The sequence below is a fragment of the Dreissena polymorpha genome, chromosome 7 (assembly GCF_020536995.1).
Source record: "Dreissena polymorpha isolate Duluth1 chromosome 7, UMN_Dpol_1.0, whole genome shotgun sequence".
Classification (NCBI taxonomy): Eukaryota; Metazoa; Mollusca; class Bivalvia; order Myida; family Dreissenidae; genus Dreissena; species Dreissena polymorpha.
Window position 1 is genome coordinate 60,330,602 of NC_068361.1, and position 16,923 is coordinate 60,347,524.

At 36.4% G+C, this 16,923-nt stretch overlaps 1 protein-coding gene across 1 annotated transcript in view; it reads right to left on the reverse strand.

Annotated features, from left to right (window-relative positions):
• The window catches only part of LOC127839751 (uncharacterized), a 136,693-nt gene that overhangs the window by 82,110 nt on the left and 37,660 nt on the right, over window positions 1-16,923 (reverse strand). The window contains exons 22-33 of the mRNA XM_052368137.1: window positions 16,198-16,348; window positions 15,645-15,720; window positions 14,665-14,906; window positions 12,549-12,705; window positions 10,817-10,876; window positions 9,612-9,749; window positions 8,666-8,732; window positions 5,747-5,932; window positions 3,203-3,337; window positions 1,931-2,025; window positions 1,422-1,490; window positions 240-401 (exon numbers count right to left, since the gene is read on the reverse strand). Coding sequence (XP_052224097.1) covers window positions 240-401; window positions 1,422-1,490; window positions 1,931-2,025; window positions 3,203-3,337; window positions 5,747-5,932; window positions 8,666-8,732; window positions 9,612-9,749; window positions 10,817-10,876; window positions 12,549-12,705; window positions 14,665-14,906; window positions 15,645-15,720; window positions 16,198-16,348 — 1,538 coding nt within the window. The remainder of the gene's footprint in view (window positions 1-239; window positions 402-1,421; window positions 1,491-1,930; window positions 2,026-3,202; window positions 3,338-5,746; window positions 5,933-8,665; window positions 8,733-9,611; window positions 9,750-10,816; window positions 10,877-12,548; window positions 12,706-14,664; window positions 14,907-15,644; window positions 15,721-16,197; window positions 16,349-16,923) is intronic.

Here is a 16,923-nt window from a genome sequence, read left to right on the forward strand (position 1 = left end):
GCATTATTAATGTTATATGAAGCTTATCATTTTGGTTCATGTTTTACCAATGGATGGATAAACAAACAGACGCACAAACCAACAGATCGCTATATGCCTTCCCCATCAAAAGACACCATGGGAAGAAAAAGTGAACAATGTTGTCATTTTTTAATGTAGGATTTCTACATTCATACCACTAAGAACAATAATTTTGTGTTTGTAATGGGGATTAAAAAGTAACAGGCTTCATATCTTACCATAGAACTCTGCACAAGAATGTTTCGAGTTGTGAGGAATTCCCCTCGGAACTTGCCAGCTTGAGTCGAAGTTTGAAAAGTCTTCTTCGTATCCTCAAAATTGATCAATGTGTAATGGTGCCACATGCAGGCTTGAATGAGGGATCGAAGACCCTCTTTGACCTGGATGAAAATAGAGGAATTGTGCTAATTTTCATTGAGATATTTAAATACTTTAAGACAGGTCAAGAAACAGCTTATTTTTTCTTTGCATCATATGATTTTTTACATGCGAGAAGTTTCCCTTTATCTATGTTTTGTGTTATTAGCAATAAAATTATGCAGTTTTTTATTATATTGTGATTAAATGTTTAATTTAGTCTGTTTACTAATATTTTTGCTGGAATTTGGTTTTGAACAAGTGGGTATATTGCCTTCCTTTGCAGCAAACAGATACATTTTGAATCAACTACTTTCCAAGGGTCATAACCCATTACCCCCATAGACCAGTTTGTCCTCAGTCATAAAGTTCTCCATATTGGTATGCAATTGTTACAGTTAATATATTTTTTAAGTGTGTTTGTTATCTTTACAAAAATGTCATCCGTAGTACATACTCTTTTGTCATTATGATGAAGGTGAGCAAAACAAAACAGGAATGGCTTTCGGGTGTTCATTTACGTTTGGTAATAAGCAATTATGCTATGAAAGTAGGCTGGTTATCAATATGCAGGGGATTTAGGTATTTAATTTTTTACATATAAATATAACAAGACTGACCAAATGTGCTGGTTTGAAGAGGATTCTGGTTCAGGGAGGATCTGGTAGAGAATGTTACCACTATTGTTTACATTTGAACCACACTCTGTGAAAATGGGGCTTAATGCATTTGCGTAAAGTGTCGTCCCAGATTAGCCTGTTCAGTCCACCTGGAATACCTGTTTCGTCTAAACTTTATTTTTGCTAAGAAGAGACTTTCTTGAAATGAAAAATATCATAAAAGCAGAAAGTGTTGTCCCTTATAAGCCTGTGAGGACTTCACAGGCTAATCTGGGATGACACTTTATGCATTTGCATTAAACCCCTCTTTCCGAGAGCACAGCCCATTTGTTTGTGTACATGTATAATAGTTGCATTTAAATGTGTTCTTTTAAAGGCAATTGTTTGAATCAGGAGCCCCTTGAAATGAAATACAACCCTTACCTGTAGATCAGTCTCAGGAGTCAACACAACTGGTCGAAGCAATTTGTCAGTGGATCTAGGTAGCAGGACCTGAAAGCAGCAAACCGAGGGTGTAAAGTATATTGTTTAACACCTTTTCATCTGTGAAGATGATTGGTTTATCAGAATTGGTCTTAACTGTTCACTAGGGCTTGAACCGGTACACAACATAGAATCAGATTCGCAGTAAAAAAAAAACACCAGGCATCAGGAGCAAGTTTATCCACTGATAACAGGTTAGGTAGTTAGTTCATGACAGGGAAATTACAGGGCTAATTTGCAGATAGATTCAATCATTTAAGTGATGTTTTCTACTTAATAATTTTAGGTATTGTTTCAGTGTAAATTTAAAAAAAAACAACAGAAAAGTATTTTTCCTGATAAGCCTATGCGGACTGCACAGGTTGATCTGGGACAACATTTTAAGCATTTGCATTAAGCCCTGTTTTCCCAGAGCAAGGCTTTATTAGTTACACAGTTGTATCCTATACCTCAGGGTAGGTGGACAGGACAAAATGCCAGAGGAAGATGAGGAAGTTCATGGTGTCTGGTGTATGACCTGACGGCAATTTGGAGATGTCAATGCCTGGAAAGAAAGAATGCAATAAACATTGGTAAATACTGGTAGTGCCAAATCATAGAAACTGATGTTGATGGATAAATGATTAAAATGAAAAAATGCTATTGACATTGGTCAATACTTAAAATCATAGAAAGCAATTTTGATAGGTCAATGGTTGTAAAGAGAGAATAATATTAACATCGATAAATACTTTAAATCAAAGATAGCAATTAAGATGGGAAAATGGTTGTAAAGAAAAAATGCTACTGACATTGGTCAATACTTGAAATCATAGAAAGCAATGTTGATAGGTCAATTGTTGAAAAAGAGAATTCCATTAACACTGGTCAATACTTGAAATCAAAGGAAGCAATTCAAATGGGTCAATTCTTGAAAAGTGAGAGCACAATTAACAGTGGTCAATACTTGAAATGAAAGAAATTAATTTAGATGAGTCAATGGTTGAAAAGAGAGAAAGTAAACAAATGATTCTTCAATATTAACCCTTTCAGTGCGGGAACCGAATTTTAAAGGCCTTTGCAAACAGTTTGGATCCAGATGAGACGCCACAGAACGTGGCGTCTCATCTGAATCCAAACTGTTTGCTATTCTGATAGTATTCTTTGAAAAAAAATGAAGAAAATGCTTATTTTACAAATTAAGCAGACGACATTTTAGCAGACGACAAATTTCACTGCATGAAAAGGGTTAAGAGAGTATCATTCTGATGAGTCATTGTCTGCAGAAATATGAAAGAAATTTGAGAATGAGAATCCTGGAAAACATTTGGTTTGGTTAATGTAACAAAACCAAAAAAGCTACTTGAAACTGAATGCTTCTATAGAAATTGTTACATTATTGTTAACTATGATAAGATTTAATTGATGGTTTAACCCTTTAAGCGCTGGAACCGAATTTTAAAGGCCTTTGCAAACAGTTTGGATCCAGATGAGACGCCACAAAACGTGGCGTCTCATCTGGATCCAAACTGTTTGTTATTCTGTCTGATAGTATTCTTTGAAAAAAAATCGAAGAAAATGCCAATTTTAGAAATTGAGCAGACGACATTTTAGCAGACGACAAATTTCCCAGCATGCAAAGGGTTAAGTCTAAAGCATGTTTGGTGAATACAACCCTTGAATGTCTAACTCACCCTCCCCTTGAATGTCTAACTTACCCTCCCCTTGAATGTCTAACTCACCCTCTGCATTCACCAAGTGCACAATCTTGGACAATGTCCAGTCCTCTTTGGTCAGTCTATCAGACATCGGTGCATTCAGGTTGGCATCCTTGGAGATACTGGAACCTAGAACTGACTTCTTGCCTTGGACTGCATCTACAAACAAGAGATCTTCCATTCTTAAAAAAGTGTATTTAATGTGCATTAAACGCAGTGTTATTGGCACTTTGTTTCTTTTGTATTTAATGGGAATTTAATTAGTATTGTATACACTTAAATGCAGAAAACAGTATTTTTTACTGCATTTTTCCTGCTTTCATACAATTAAGTGTGTTTTAAGTTTATTTCTCCTTTTGACAAATACACTTGACCATAAATTTAGTAAGCTCCGGTGCATTTTTAATGTGTTTAAGTTAGTGCACCTTTTTGTAAAAAATGCAGAAAAAGAACAGAAAAATTCACTAGACTAGTGTATAAAATGTGCATTTAATAAACATTCAATGTGCATTTTATTGGGAACCAATAGCCCTTCGCTAAATGTGCATTAAATACATTTTTTGGTAGTTATGCTTTCCCTTTTTATGTTTTCAGTCAGCCTTGCCTTTGTGATTAAGACAAGGGACAAAATTGTCACAACACCAGGTTTTCAAAAATATATTATTATAATAAAAAGAGAGGTAACAACCAAAGTGTTAATCCAAGTATGCTTATTATTTCCCTTTGATAAGGACACATTTAACAGGATTAGAAAAATTAACCCTGACCTTGACCAACATGCCCTTTGACCCCATTAAAGTGTAGATGTTAATGTGAGGTATAAATATACTTAATATTGAAGGAATTGATCCAAAATAAGGGCTCTATGAAGAAAAGTATAACAAGAGCTGTCAGAGGACAGCACACTCGACTATTCGAGTGCTTGACAGTATAGCGTAAGCCATCATGGGGAAATTGTTCAAATTATTCAATAAGTTCACGGTAATAGTTCAGGTATATTTTCCACAATCTATTGAACATTTGTAAAGACATAAAACAAACTAATAAGATCTTATTTCAAGTTTGATAGCAATAGCTTGGGTGGGTTGTTTGGACGGTCCTTCAAAAATAAAGTAAATAAATATTTTTATTTATTTTTTTAACCATGTTTCAAAGAAAAACAAAATTTGGGTTAAGGGGGGGTTGAGAGGGGGTATAATGTGGGGTGTGGTCATTTATTAGACGGTCTTTCAAAAATAAAATAAGGGGAAAGTGTGTTTTTTTGGGGGGGGGGGGGATTCTGGGATCCATTGTGGTATTAAGGTAAGTGTTGTTTTGTCAAAGAATTAATAAAATCTTATCGTAAATAAAGAAGTTATGGCAATTTAACTAAAATTTATTCTTTAGAGTCAAGGTCATTCAAAGGTCAAGGTCAAATTGAACTTGCCAGGTACAGTACCCTCATGATAGTAAGAAAATATTTGAAGTTTGAAAGCAATAGCTTTGATACTTTAGAAGTCAAGTGGATCCAAATACAAAATTTAACAAAATATTCAGTTATTAAGACAAAAAAGGGCCATAATTCTTACAAAATGCTTGATACAGTTGTCTGCTCTTGTTTATAGATTGGGGTCATGTTGATAAAGAAGTTTGCAAAATATGAAAGCAATACGTCAAGGGACATTGAAAATATTTGAGGTGGTATGCAAACTTTAACATAGATTTAGCAATAATATGCATATTCTAAGTAAAAAAAGGACCATAATTCTTACAAAATGCTTGATACAGTGTTCTGCTCTTGTTTATAGGTTGGGGTCATGTTGGTAAAGAAGTTTGCAAAATATGAAAGCAATATGTCAAGGGACATTGAAAATATTTGAGGTGGTACACAAACTTTAACATAGATTTATCAATAATATGCATATTCTAAGTGAAAAAAGGGCCATGATTCTTACAAAATGCTTGATTCAGTTGTCTGCTATTGTTTATAGGTTGGGGTCATGTTGGTAAAGAAGTATGCAAAATATTAAAGCAATATGTCAAGGGACATATGAAATATTTGGGGTGGTATGCAAACTTTAACATTTGCACGCTTACGCTCACGCAGACGCCGGGGTGAGTAGGATAGCTCCACTATATATATTGCATATATAATAGTCCAGCTAAAAATGTATTTTAAGCCAGAGTGACCTTGGCTTTGACCAGAAATAGAAATAAAGGAGGAGTTGCGCTCGGAAGAAAATGTAAAATTCAATCTATTTTTAGTCGTTGCGACCTTGATTTTGACCGAATCATAAAAATTCCCACAATATGTGCCAGGGCACTTGGTGACAATCATTTTGAGAAATGAAGGAGGAGTTGCGCTTGGAAGAATTGTTCGGCCCGACCGCACGCCTTCACGCTTCGGAAAACCTGGTTAAAAATTATATTGTTGATGATTTACTTTCACCTTCCTATAGGCACCAACAATGTATTCTATTTACTAGTATCCAGCTTTTACTAAATTGCACTTTGAAAGCACTTCAGTCAAATGTAACCTTATCATTACCGGTAATACTTTTTATGAACGAGTAAAACAAAAGCACTCACTCCAGGACAGGCACATATGATGCAGGCGAGTGTCCTTGACCATGAACCATATCGGATGCTTCAGCGTCTCCATGGTGATATGGGCCGGCAACACAGCGCAGGGTGATCCAGAGAGGCTTAAACCCTTGCCTCCAAACAGCACGTACTCCATGTTCTCTATCATCTGAATCAGCTTCATCTGCAGCGCTGAAACCATTGAGGAAACTAACCCTTTGCATGCTGGGTAATTTGTCTTCTGCTAAAATGTCGTCTGCAGAATTTCTAAAATTAGCATTTTCTTCGATTTTTTTCAAAGAATACTATCAGAATAGCAAACAGTTTGGATCCTGATGAGACGCCACGTTCTGTGGCGTTTCATCTGGATCCAAACTGTTTGCAAAGGTCTTTAAAATTCAGCTCCAGCGCTTTAAGGGCTAATGGACTGTGGAAGTACAAGCATTTTCATTAGGGATGCGACCCAATATCCGAATATTTGAATATTCGAAAATCGGCCAAATATTCTAATCCAAAATTCTTATTCGAATATTCTATTTTTATGCAAAAATACTTCTTAAGAAGTTATAAGTGCATTGACAACGTCGCAGTTTGGTTTAGTGCAGACGACTTTCCTGTATAAGTCATTGTTTGGATAACAGCTTTCATAACATACAAGTGTAAACACACTGTCTGGAGGGATTGGAGATCATACCATGCTAACATTACAATGTCAACACATGTCTTTTTACTAAAATTAAAGAAATGTGCTTTTTAGAAATTATTTTATTCATCTGCAGGCTATATCTCAGTTTATGCACATGGGCAGTGTTTTTTTCACCATTTTGGGAATGGGGCCAGGTCACTTTGCATTAGGAAAAATAGTGTTGTTTTGAAGAAAGTTGGGAAATTAGTGTTGTTGATTTTTGCTGACAAATACATGTACTTTAAAATTGAGAATAAAAGTGATTTCAATATTATATTTACTAAGTTTCAACTTATAGAGCTTTATTTTAGAAAAATTTAATGTTGAAACTTATTTACCAAATTATATTTTTTAAACCTTCAAGTGGGAATTTTTAGGTACCATTTGGAAACAATATATACTTTTTTCCATCTGAAATGGGTCCCCCTACTGGACCCAAATTTGAATGAAAACAAACACTGATGAAGAATAATCCTTATAGACGATGAAAACAGTGACCTCGCATCTTAATGAATAGAATGATCTTAATGGCATCAAGTGCCATTGTCTTATAAAGACAATCTCTATTCAGTTTCCTGGGACAAAACAGTACCCGATGTTTTGGGAAAGATCCTGAGAAAAATTCCAATCTGAGGATGAAACCTGAGGGGCCTTAACTTCATTTTGATTATCTTTTTTTTTCGAAATATTTTCTTGGCCAAATTACTTTCAAGATTATATTATCTGTTGAACCAAATTGCGTAGTAAATGGGACTTAGTGATTTGCATAGGGGAAGAACAATGATATAATTATTTGTTTGGGAATGGATCAGAATTTCATTGGGAATGGATCAGAATTTCTGAATGCCGGGCTTCAACAAAAAGAATGGGCCCTCATTCACCAAACAATTCATAGACTTGAGTCTAAGAAAACAGAATATTATTTGGATTGAAATATTCAAACAATTTGATTGAAAGTTTGCATTAACTCTCCTATCTTCATCATTGCCCATGTAGAACATTCTGTTAAGGACATTATCATCAATGGTAGCCTGTTGATATTCAAACTCTAGGTCCGTATTCACCAACCTATTCTTAGACTTAGGATTAAAGAATAGACTTATGACCAAGAAAACAAAACCTCTAGTGTTTAAATATATACAGGCTACCACTGGTTATTATGTCATTTAAAACATGTTCTATAGGAAGAATGATGTATATAGTGGAGGTTAATTCAAAGATTTACTTAAAATTAAAGCAATCCTTGAAAATTCCAATTTTAAGAATGGGTTGGTGAATACAGGCCCTGGCCATATTTTTTTTTATTGCAAAGTCTAAGACTTAAGTCTTATCTTAAGTCTATGTATTGGTTGGTGAATACGGGCCCTGGACGCATTTTTCTTGGTTTTAAAGTTTGAGACTTAAGTCTTATCTTAAGTCTAAGAATGGGTTGGTGAATACAGGCCCTGGACGTATTTTCTTGGTTGAAAAGTCTAAGACTTAAGTCTCATCTTAAGTCTAAGAATGAGTTGGAGAATATGGGCCCTGGACGTATTTTCTTGGTTGTAAAGTCTAAGACTTAAGTCTTATTTTAAGTCTAAGAATGAGTTGGAGAATACGGGCCCTGGACATATTTTTCTTGGTTGTAAAGTCTAAGACTTAAGTCTTATCTTAAGTCTAAGAATGAGTTGGTGAATACAGGCCCTGCTGGACGTGTTTTTCTTGGTTGTAATGTTTGAGACTTGAGTCTAATCTTTAGTCTAAGAATGAGTTGGTGAATACGGGCCCTGGATGCATTTTTCTTGGTTGTAAAGTCTAAGACTTAAGTCTTATCTTAAGTCTTAAAATGGGTAGGTGAATACGGGCCCTGGATGTATTTTTCTTGGTTGTAAAGTCTTAGACTTAAGTCTTATCTTAAGTCTAAGAATGGGTTAGTGAATACAGGCCCTTGACGTATTTTTCTTGGTTGTAAAGTCTAAGACTTAAGTCTTATCTTAAGTCTAAGAATGGGTTAGTGAATACAGGCCCTGGACGTATTTTTCTTGGTTGTAAAGTCTAAGACTTAAGTCTTATCTTAAGTCTATGAATGGGTTAGTGAATACAGGCCCTGGACGTATTTTTCTTGGTTGTAAAGTCTAAGACTTAAGTCTTATCTTAAGTCTATGAATGGGTTGGTGGATGTATTTTTCTTGGAAGTAAAGTCTAAGACTTAAGTCTTATCTTAAGTCTAAGAATAGTGAATACGGGCCCTGGATACTTACAGCATGGAAGTTGAGCAGCTGACATGCCGCAGTGTTTCTCTTTGGACTCTCTTTTCATTACTGGGAACTTGAAGAAAATACAAAAATAGACATGAGGAGCTATTTAATCCAACAAAGGTTGGCACACATGTGATAATATACATGTGATAGACTGTGGTGGAAAACTGTTCACATCACAAATTTTGTTTTACTACTTTTATATTTAATCCAAAGACAGTCAAAATGGGTCCAGAATAATATGTTGATTTTAGCATTTTACAATCTAGAAATTGTAAACAAATTAGCCTTATCAATTTTGTAAATGAAAACCTGATACAACTTTTATAAAGGCTGAAATTTATATCTTCATGTTGTTTATCTAGAAACAAATAAAACATCCGTCGCAATTTTGGAAATGAGGCTGAATGAATGTGCGCAAAGTGTTGTCCCAAATAAGCCTGTGCAGTAGACACGGACTAACCAGGGACAACACTTTCCACCTAAACTGAAATTTTGCTAAGAAGAGACTTTAAACAAAAAATACCATAAAAGTAGAAATGTCATCCTCAATTGGCCTGTGGCTAGTTCACAGGCTAATCTGGGATGACACTACACACAAGTATTTAGCCCTGTTTTCTCAGAGTGAGGCTCAGGGATTATCTGTCACTGCAAAAGGGATCCTATTAAACCTTTACCACTTAGATACATATTTTGATGCATTCGGAGTTCCTCAGAAAGTTAAATTTCATTTAAGATCTTTCTTACTAGATTAAAGCTTGAAAGGCTTCATTTTCAACCCTTAGCTACTGATGAGCAGAAAACAGCATAAAACCTAAACAGACTGTGAGTTACTCGCAGGCTGTTCTGGTTTTATGCTGTTTGCACATAGCCAATGTCACTTTGACTTTAAGTGGGAAAGAGTTAATTGTCCTGATCAATCAGGGAAGGAAAATTTCTGTATTGTTACCTTCCCAGGAGTCTCAACTTGTAGAAAAACGCCTTCCGAGTCGTTATTATACAGGGTGACAGAGATCTGGGTGGCTCTCATCCCCCTCTCGTAGATAGGGGCACCGTTCAACAGCAGCCTCAGCATCATGTGACCGTACTGTATGATATACATGCATCATATGACCGTACTGTATGATATACATGCATCATGTGACCGTACTGTATGATATACATGCATCATGTGACTGTACTGTATGATATACATGCATCATGTGACCGTACTGTATGATATACATGCATCATGTGACCGTACTGTATGATATACATGCATCATGTGACCGTACTGTATGATATACATGCATCATGTGACCGTACTGTATGATATACATGCATCATGTGACCGTACTGTATGATATACATGCATCATGTGACCGTACTGAATGATATACATGCATCATATGACTGTACTGTATGATATACATGAATCATGTGACCGTACTGTATGATATACATGCATCATGTGACCATACTGTATGATATACATGCATCAACATCATACCTTGAATCAATTAAATTGACATATTGAAATTCCTGAATGAATTCTGTGCTTTATGAATTTTGAGTGCTTTTTGTGGTATGTGAACATATTGTGCTTTGTGTGCGCTTTGTTCTTTGTGTGCTTTTTGCGCAGAGAGTTTCTTAACTTTCTTTGAATATTCTTGTGCGGAATACCCACAATTCAACATGATAGATGGGGGTATACTGAAACTTAATACAGAAACAAAGACTGCGACCAAAGCAAAAGCTAGTTTTTACACATCTGTTAAGCTTACGCCATCAATATTTATGTGATCAATATTTAATTTGAATAATTTGCCTGAAGTTGCTATTCCATCAAAATAAAGAAAGGAAAACAAAGATAGATCAAGCTTAGTTCTGGGAATCCTGGGTTTACTGCATGTTTGTCAATTGTCAACTCAGATTAGGCAGTGCAGCTCGCACAGGCTTATCCTGGACAATAATAGCTGCTTAAATGGTATTTTTTGTTCAATAAAAGAATCTTGTAGGCAAAAATCCAGTTAAGGCGGAGAGTGTTGTCCCTGTTTGCCTCTGCAGTTTGCAAAGGCTGCTCTGAGACAACACTTTACGCACCTGCATTAAGCCCCGTTTTCCCAGAACGAGATTCATATCAGTCTTGGTGGTGGTAAATATTCATTGGCTTACCCTGTTCACTGTCACAGCACCACCCGTCTCTGATTTTTTCTCCACAGCGGGGCGCTCTTCCTAAATGAAGAGATGTATTGAAAATGTAAGATGGCATGAATTATCACCTTTTAAGCTTCGTTCTGGAAAAACTGGGCTTAATGCATAGAGTAAAGTGTAATTGCTGATTAGCCTGTGAACTCCACACAGGCTAATCAGGGACAACACTGGACACGTAGGCTGAATTTTCATCTTGAAGAGACCTCCTTTGAACACAATATTCCATAAAAGGGTCAAGTTAAGTGTTGTCCCTGATAAGCCTGTGCAGTCTGCACAGGCTAATCTGGAAAGACACTAAATTACTTGCAAGGATTAAGTCCAGTTTCGAAGAATGAGGCTTATTTGTGCATGTTAACCCTTAAAGTGCTGAATTGATTGAACTGTATTATTTGCCAGTGCTGAACTGTTTTTTGAAAAACAGAGGTTATACTATCCATTTACTGAACCTTATGTAAAATTATTGATACATTCATAATCTATATGAAAATTGAACTGAGTTATGTGTACATGGGCACCTATCAATTGACTGAAAAAAGGATCATTTCCTATAAATACGTTACCATGTTATCTTGGTAATAATAAGAATAATCTAAAATTTCACTTTGTTCAATGAATGGCATGTTCATGTATAAGAGGTAAGATATAAGAAAGTTATTTAAATATTAAAAATTAATAGTGTAAAATAACACATTTTTAACAAACAAACACACAACATAATCACAATTAGAGAATAGGTACAGAAAAACTATAACAGTAATAGCCACATTTTACTTACAGGATACAGACATAGAGAATTGTTCATAGAATGCATTGGGACACAGAAAAACTATTGCGTTAAACAAAATCAGTGTTACTTGCAAACCAAAACTTATATTGTACAGTTTCATAGATCTGTTTTCATTTAAAAAATGCATCATGCCAGAATGCTTTGACAGATCCCCAGAAAGCAAGACAATCCTGACAAAACTGGGACATATGGCATTTACATCATACAAAAATATGCATTGTTCTGGGAAAGCTGGGCTTAACCCTTTGCATGCTGGGAAATTTGTCATCTGCTAAAATGTCGTCTGCTGAATTTCTTAAATTAGAATTTTCTTCGATTTTTTTCAAAGAATACTATCAGAATAGCAAACAGTTTGGATCCTGATGAGACACCACGTTCTGTGGCGTCTCATCTGGATCCAAACTGTTTGCAAAGGCCTTCAAAATTCGGTTCCCGCACTTAAAGGGTTAATGCATGTGCGTAAAGTATCGTCTCAGACTAGCCTGTATAGTCCATTTGCATTTAAAAAATATCCAGTTTAGGCAGAAAACATTGTCCTTCATTAGCTTGTAAGGATTGGAAAGGCTAATGTGGGACAACACCTCAGGCATTAAACCCTGGGCCCGTATTCACCTACCCATTCTTAGACTTAAGAATAAAGAATAGACTTGGAACCAAGAAAAATGTGTTCAGTGTTTGAATATATACAGGCCTCCACTGGTGATTTTGTCATTAACACAATGTTCTTTATGAAGAATAATATAGATAGAGATGTTTACCGCAGAGTTTGACTCAAAATTAAAGAAATTCTTGAATATTCAAATTTAAAGAATTTTCTTTATTCTTAGACTTAAGTCTAAGAATTGTTTGGTGAATACGGGCCCAGGTTTCCCAGAACTAGGCTTGAATAATCAAATGTTAACTAACCTCACAATAGCGAAGCTGGACGGACAGCGTGTCCCCGAGTTTTGCCAGAACGCGTTTTAAAGGGGTTCCATCCCGGTTAGTATGCACTATAATACCTCTCTCTGACACCACTCCTGTTTTGCTGAAATACTCTATCTCCAGTCTGGATAAGCCTTCCCTGTAAACATGGTGGCAAAACATATGAGTCATATGAGCCCTAGGAAAATGGGGCTTAATGCATGTGCGTAAAGTGTCATCCCTGATCAGCCTGCCCAGTCTGCACAGGCTAATCAGGAACAACACTTTCGGCCTTTACTGGATTTTTGCTAAGAAGAGACTTCCTTTTTATAAGAAATACCAAAACAATGGAAAGTGTCATCCCTGACTAGCCTGTCTGGACTGCACAGGCTTATCTTGGAGGACACTTTATGCACATGCATTAAGCTCCGTTTTCCCAGAGCGAGGCACTTATGCATCATTGGTTATGGCCCTTTTTATTATGCATAGAACATTTTGCATAGGATGCACAGTTGTATGTTAAACATGTGAAGTCAGTTTTTATGCATGTCACATTGTTGTAATACATGTGACATTGGTTGGTATACATGTGTGTTTTTTTATACATGGGGTATTAACTGGTATAAATGCAACAACAGTTTGCATACATGGGACATTGGTTGTTATACGGGTTTCGTTTGTTTTTGTACATGGGGCATTACCTGGTATACATGCACCAATAGTTGGTATACTTGGGACATTGGATGTTAAACATGGGTTGTTATACTTGGAAAATTTGTTTGATACATCTAATAATATATGTTAACAAGCAAATTCATTGAATTTATATCCCCCGCCAATATACTTCTGGACACAAAAGTGCTATATTTGACACTCAAAAAAGCATTTTTTCAAGATACAAAGGGCCATAACTCCCTTATTATCCGATGGCATACAATGCCATTTGGCGTGCATCATCCTCTTATCCATATATATACTCATACCAAGTTTCAATGAAATCCACCAAAGCACTTCCAAGATATGGCTCCAGACACAAAAGTGCCGGACGGACGGACGGACAGCCGGCCGGACGGACGGACGGAAGGACAACGCCAAAACAATATCCCTCTGCCTTTGTCGGGGGATAACAAAAGATGCATGACATATTTGTTGTTATAAATGAGGCATTAACTGTTCCTATACATTGACAACCGGCCTAAAACATTTTACAGCTTAGTTCAAAAGAAACATTGCATAATAAATTACCTGAAATAAATGATGTACATGATGAATGTATGGACAACAAGAGCTGTCACCATAGGAACACTTATGCCCCCTATCAACGCTTGGTAGAAGTAATGAGCTTTTTTTGAAACCTAAACGCAGATTTCGAAACCTAAACGCGGACCCTAAGTTCAAGGTCAAGGTCACAGGGGTCAAAATGTGTGTGCGTATGGAAAGGCCTTGTCCATATACACATAAACTAGAGAGCGGACACCATGCTAAATCCTTGAAATGCACTAAGTGACCCGTGACCTAGTTTTTGACCCGGCATGACCCATATTCAAACTTGACCAAGATATTGTCTTGATACAACTTATGACCAAGTTTGGTAAAGATCAGATGAAAACTACTTCAATTAGAGAGCGGACACCATGCTAAATCCTCGAAATGCACTGAGTGACTCCGTGACCTAGTTTTTGACCCGGCATGACCCATAATCGAACTTGACCAAGATATTGTCTTGATACAACTTCTGACCAAGTTTGGTAAAGATCAGATGAAAACTACTTAAATTAGAGAGCTGACACCATGCTAAATCCTTGAAATGCAATAAGTGACCCCGTGACCTAGTTTTTGATCCAGCATGACCCATATTCGAACTTGACCTAGATATTGTCTAGATACAACTTCTGACCAAATTTGTTAAATATCGGATGAAAACTATTTGAATTAGAGAGCGGACACAAAAAGTGTGACAGACTGACAGACTGACAGACAGACTGATGGACAGTGCTAAAACTATATAACCCCTTTTCTTCGAAAAGGGGCATAAAAATATGGCATGTTTAAAAATGCAAAAACATTATGGCATATTTTTCTAATGCTTATTTTTACAGGTATTTCCTACAAAACTTACTTTGCCAATGTTTGCAAATTAAGGATAAAGTATCCATCTTTCACAATGGTAATCATCATGTTGGGTGCATAGTTTGGCGTCAGCTGCTTTGTTTCCAGGGCAATGGATGAATCAGCCTCTATAAAACCATAGATACTTCCAGACTCAGTGACCTTGACCTTGTCAAGGGCAGCCAGCTGATCCTGTCTATATCGCTCAGACTTTGGAGGATCGAACTTTGGCTCCAGTTCTGCCGCTGTGTTCTGTAATTTGTGTTATTTCGGTTGACTTTATATGAGTTGTTCTGCAAAAACTGGGCTTAATGCATGTTCCTAAAGTGTTGTCCCAGATAAACCTGTGTAGTCTGCACAGGCTTATCAGGGTTGACACTTTGGCTTTTGTGGTATTTTTTATGTAAAGTAGGTCTCTCCTAAAAAAAAAATCCAGTGTTGGCGGAAAGTGTTGTTACTGAAACTGATTGGACAGGCTAATAGCGGACAACACTTTAAGGACATGCATTTAGCCTAGTTTGCCCAAAGCAAGGCTCATATACAGGCCATGTGCAATTAACCCTTTGAATGCTGGGAAATTTGTCTTCTGCTAAAATGTCGTCTGCTGAATTTCTAAAATTAGCATTTTCTTCGATTTTTTTCAAAGAATACTATCAGAATAGCAAACAGTTTGGATCCTGATGAGACGCCACGTTCTGTGGCGTCTCATCTGAATCCAAACTGTTTGCAAAGGCCTTTAAAATTTGGTTCCCGCACTGAAAGGGTTAATAAACTTTTTAATTTGAAGTATGGTTCTTTCAGGTTAATATTTCAATTTTATTATTTACGTTTTGCATGATTAATTTTCGGCTGAGTTTCATTTTCCTATAAATGAACAAGTCTACACTTAAACATGACCAAACCAAAACAATAGCCTGATCATACCAGCAATGTTAAAATAACAAACCTGTGATTTTGCTTAAAAAAATTATCAGTTTTTGTCTGTTTTACCTTGATTGCAAGGAAACATCTTTGACACATTCCACAGTAAATACACAGCTTGGCTGACCTGTTGCAGTCACAATGCCTGTCAAAAAGAGAAAACAAATCCATAGGAGGAATGTTTCAAAACTGAGTTCAAGAAGTAACCACATTTTTCCATGACTAACACATAGTTTTGAAAGGTCGTGTACATTATACACGTATTTCATGTTTGTATAAAATCATTAAGTCAGTACATGCTGGACAACCATGCACATAGTCTTCATAATATCTTATTGTCAGGGGCAAGGCCCGTTTAGGGTCTCGTATGTATCTTGTTGATCAGAATGTTTCATATACTTAAGTATAGTGTTTGTGTTGAATATTGAACAGCAAAAGTAAACCTCAATAAAACTTTGTGGACTTGTGTAGGTTACTGTTTCATCGATTGTGCAACAAGTTATTTCACAGTACTTTTGCCCAGCCACTTTTTCTCTATCATTACATGATCGTTTTAGGCTATATTCTTGATTATTTTTTTTACAACAACAACACAACAACAACACAATAAAGTTCATCATACCAGTTCTTTGCACCCCGTGTCAGGTTGACCTCACAGTGGGTCCCCTCTACCGCGCAGTTGTTGCACATGAGGCATCTGTTCAGAGCATTGCTGGTCGCCTTTGCACAGCCTTGTGGGTCATGGCTGGGAACCAACTCAGTGGCTGCTATTGCTAAATGTATGTAATAATTAACCCATAGGGATCATGGCTGGGAACCAACTCAGTGGCTGCTATGGCTAAATGTATATCATAATTAATCCATGGGGGTCATGGCTGGGAACCAACTCAGTGGCTGCTATTGCTAAATGTTTATAATAATTAACCCATGGGGGTCATGGCTGGGAACCAACTCATTGGCTGCTATGGCTAAATGTATATAATAATTAACCCATGGGCGTCATGGCTGGGATCCAGCTCAGTGGCTGCTATGGCTAAATGTATATAATGATAAACCAATGTAGGTCATGGATGGGAACCAACTCAGTGGCTGCTATGGCTAAAATGTTTATAATTATTTTGTTTCATACCAATAATAACACAACTGAACAAATGTAATCTTGATCTCTACAACTATGTAAAATCCAAGGCCAATATTTGTCCATTCATTGTTAGGCATATGAATAAAAGATAGACTAACATAAAAAAACTTTAAGTTTGATTAAATGCATGCTTGTTCTAAATGAAGAATGGTTTTAAAAAGACATTTAAATTCAAGCTTGCAAAAACCAGATTAGTTCTTTCCCCCG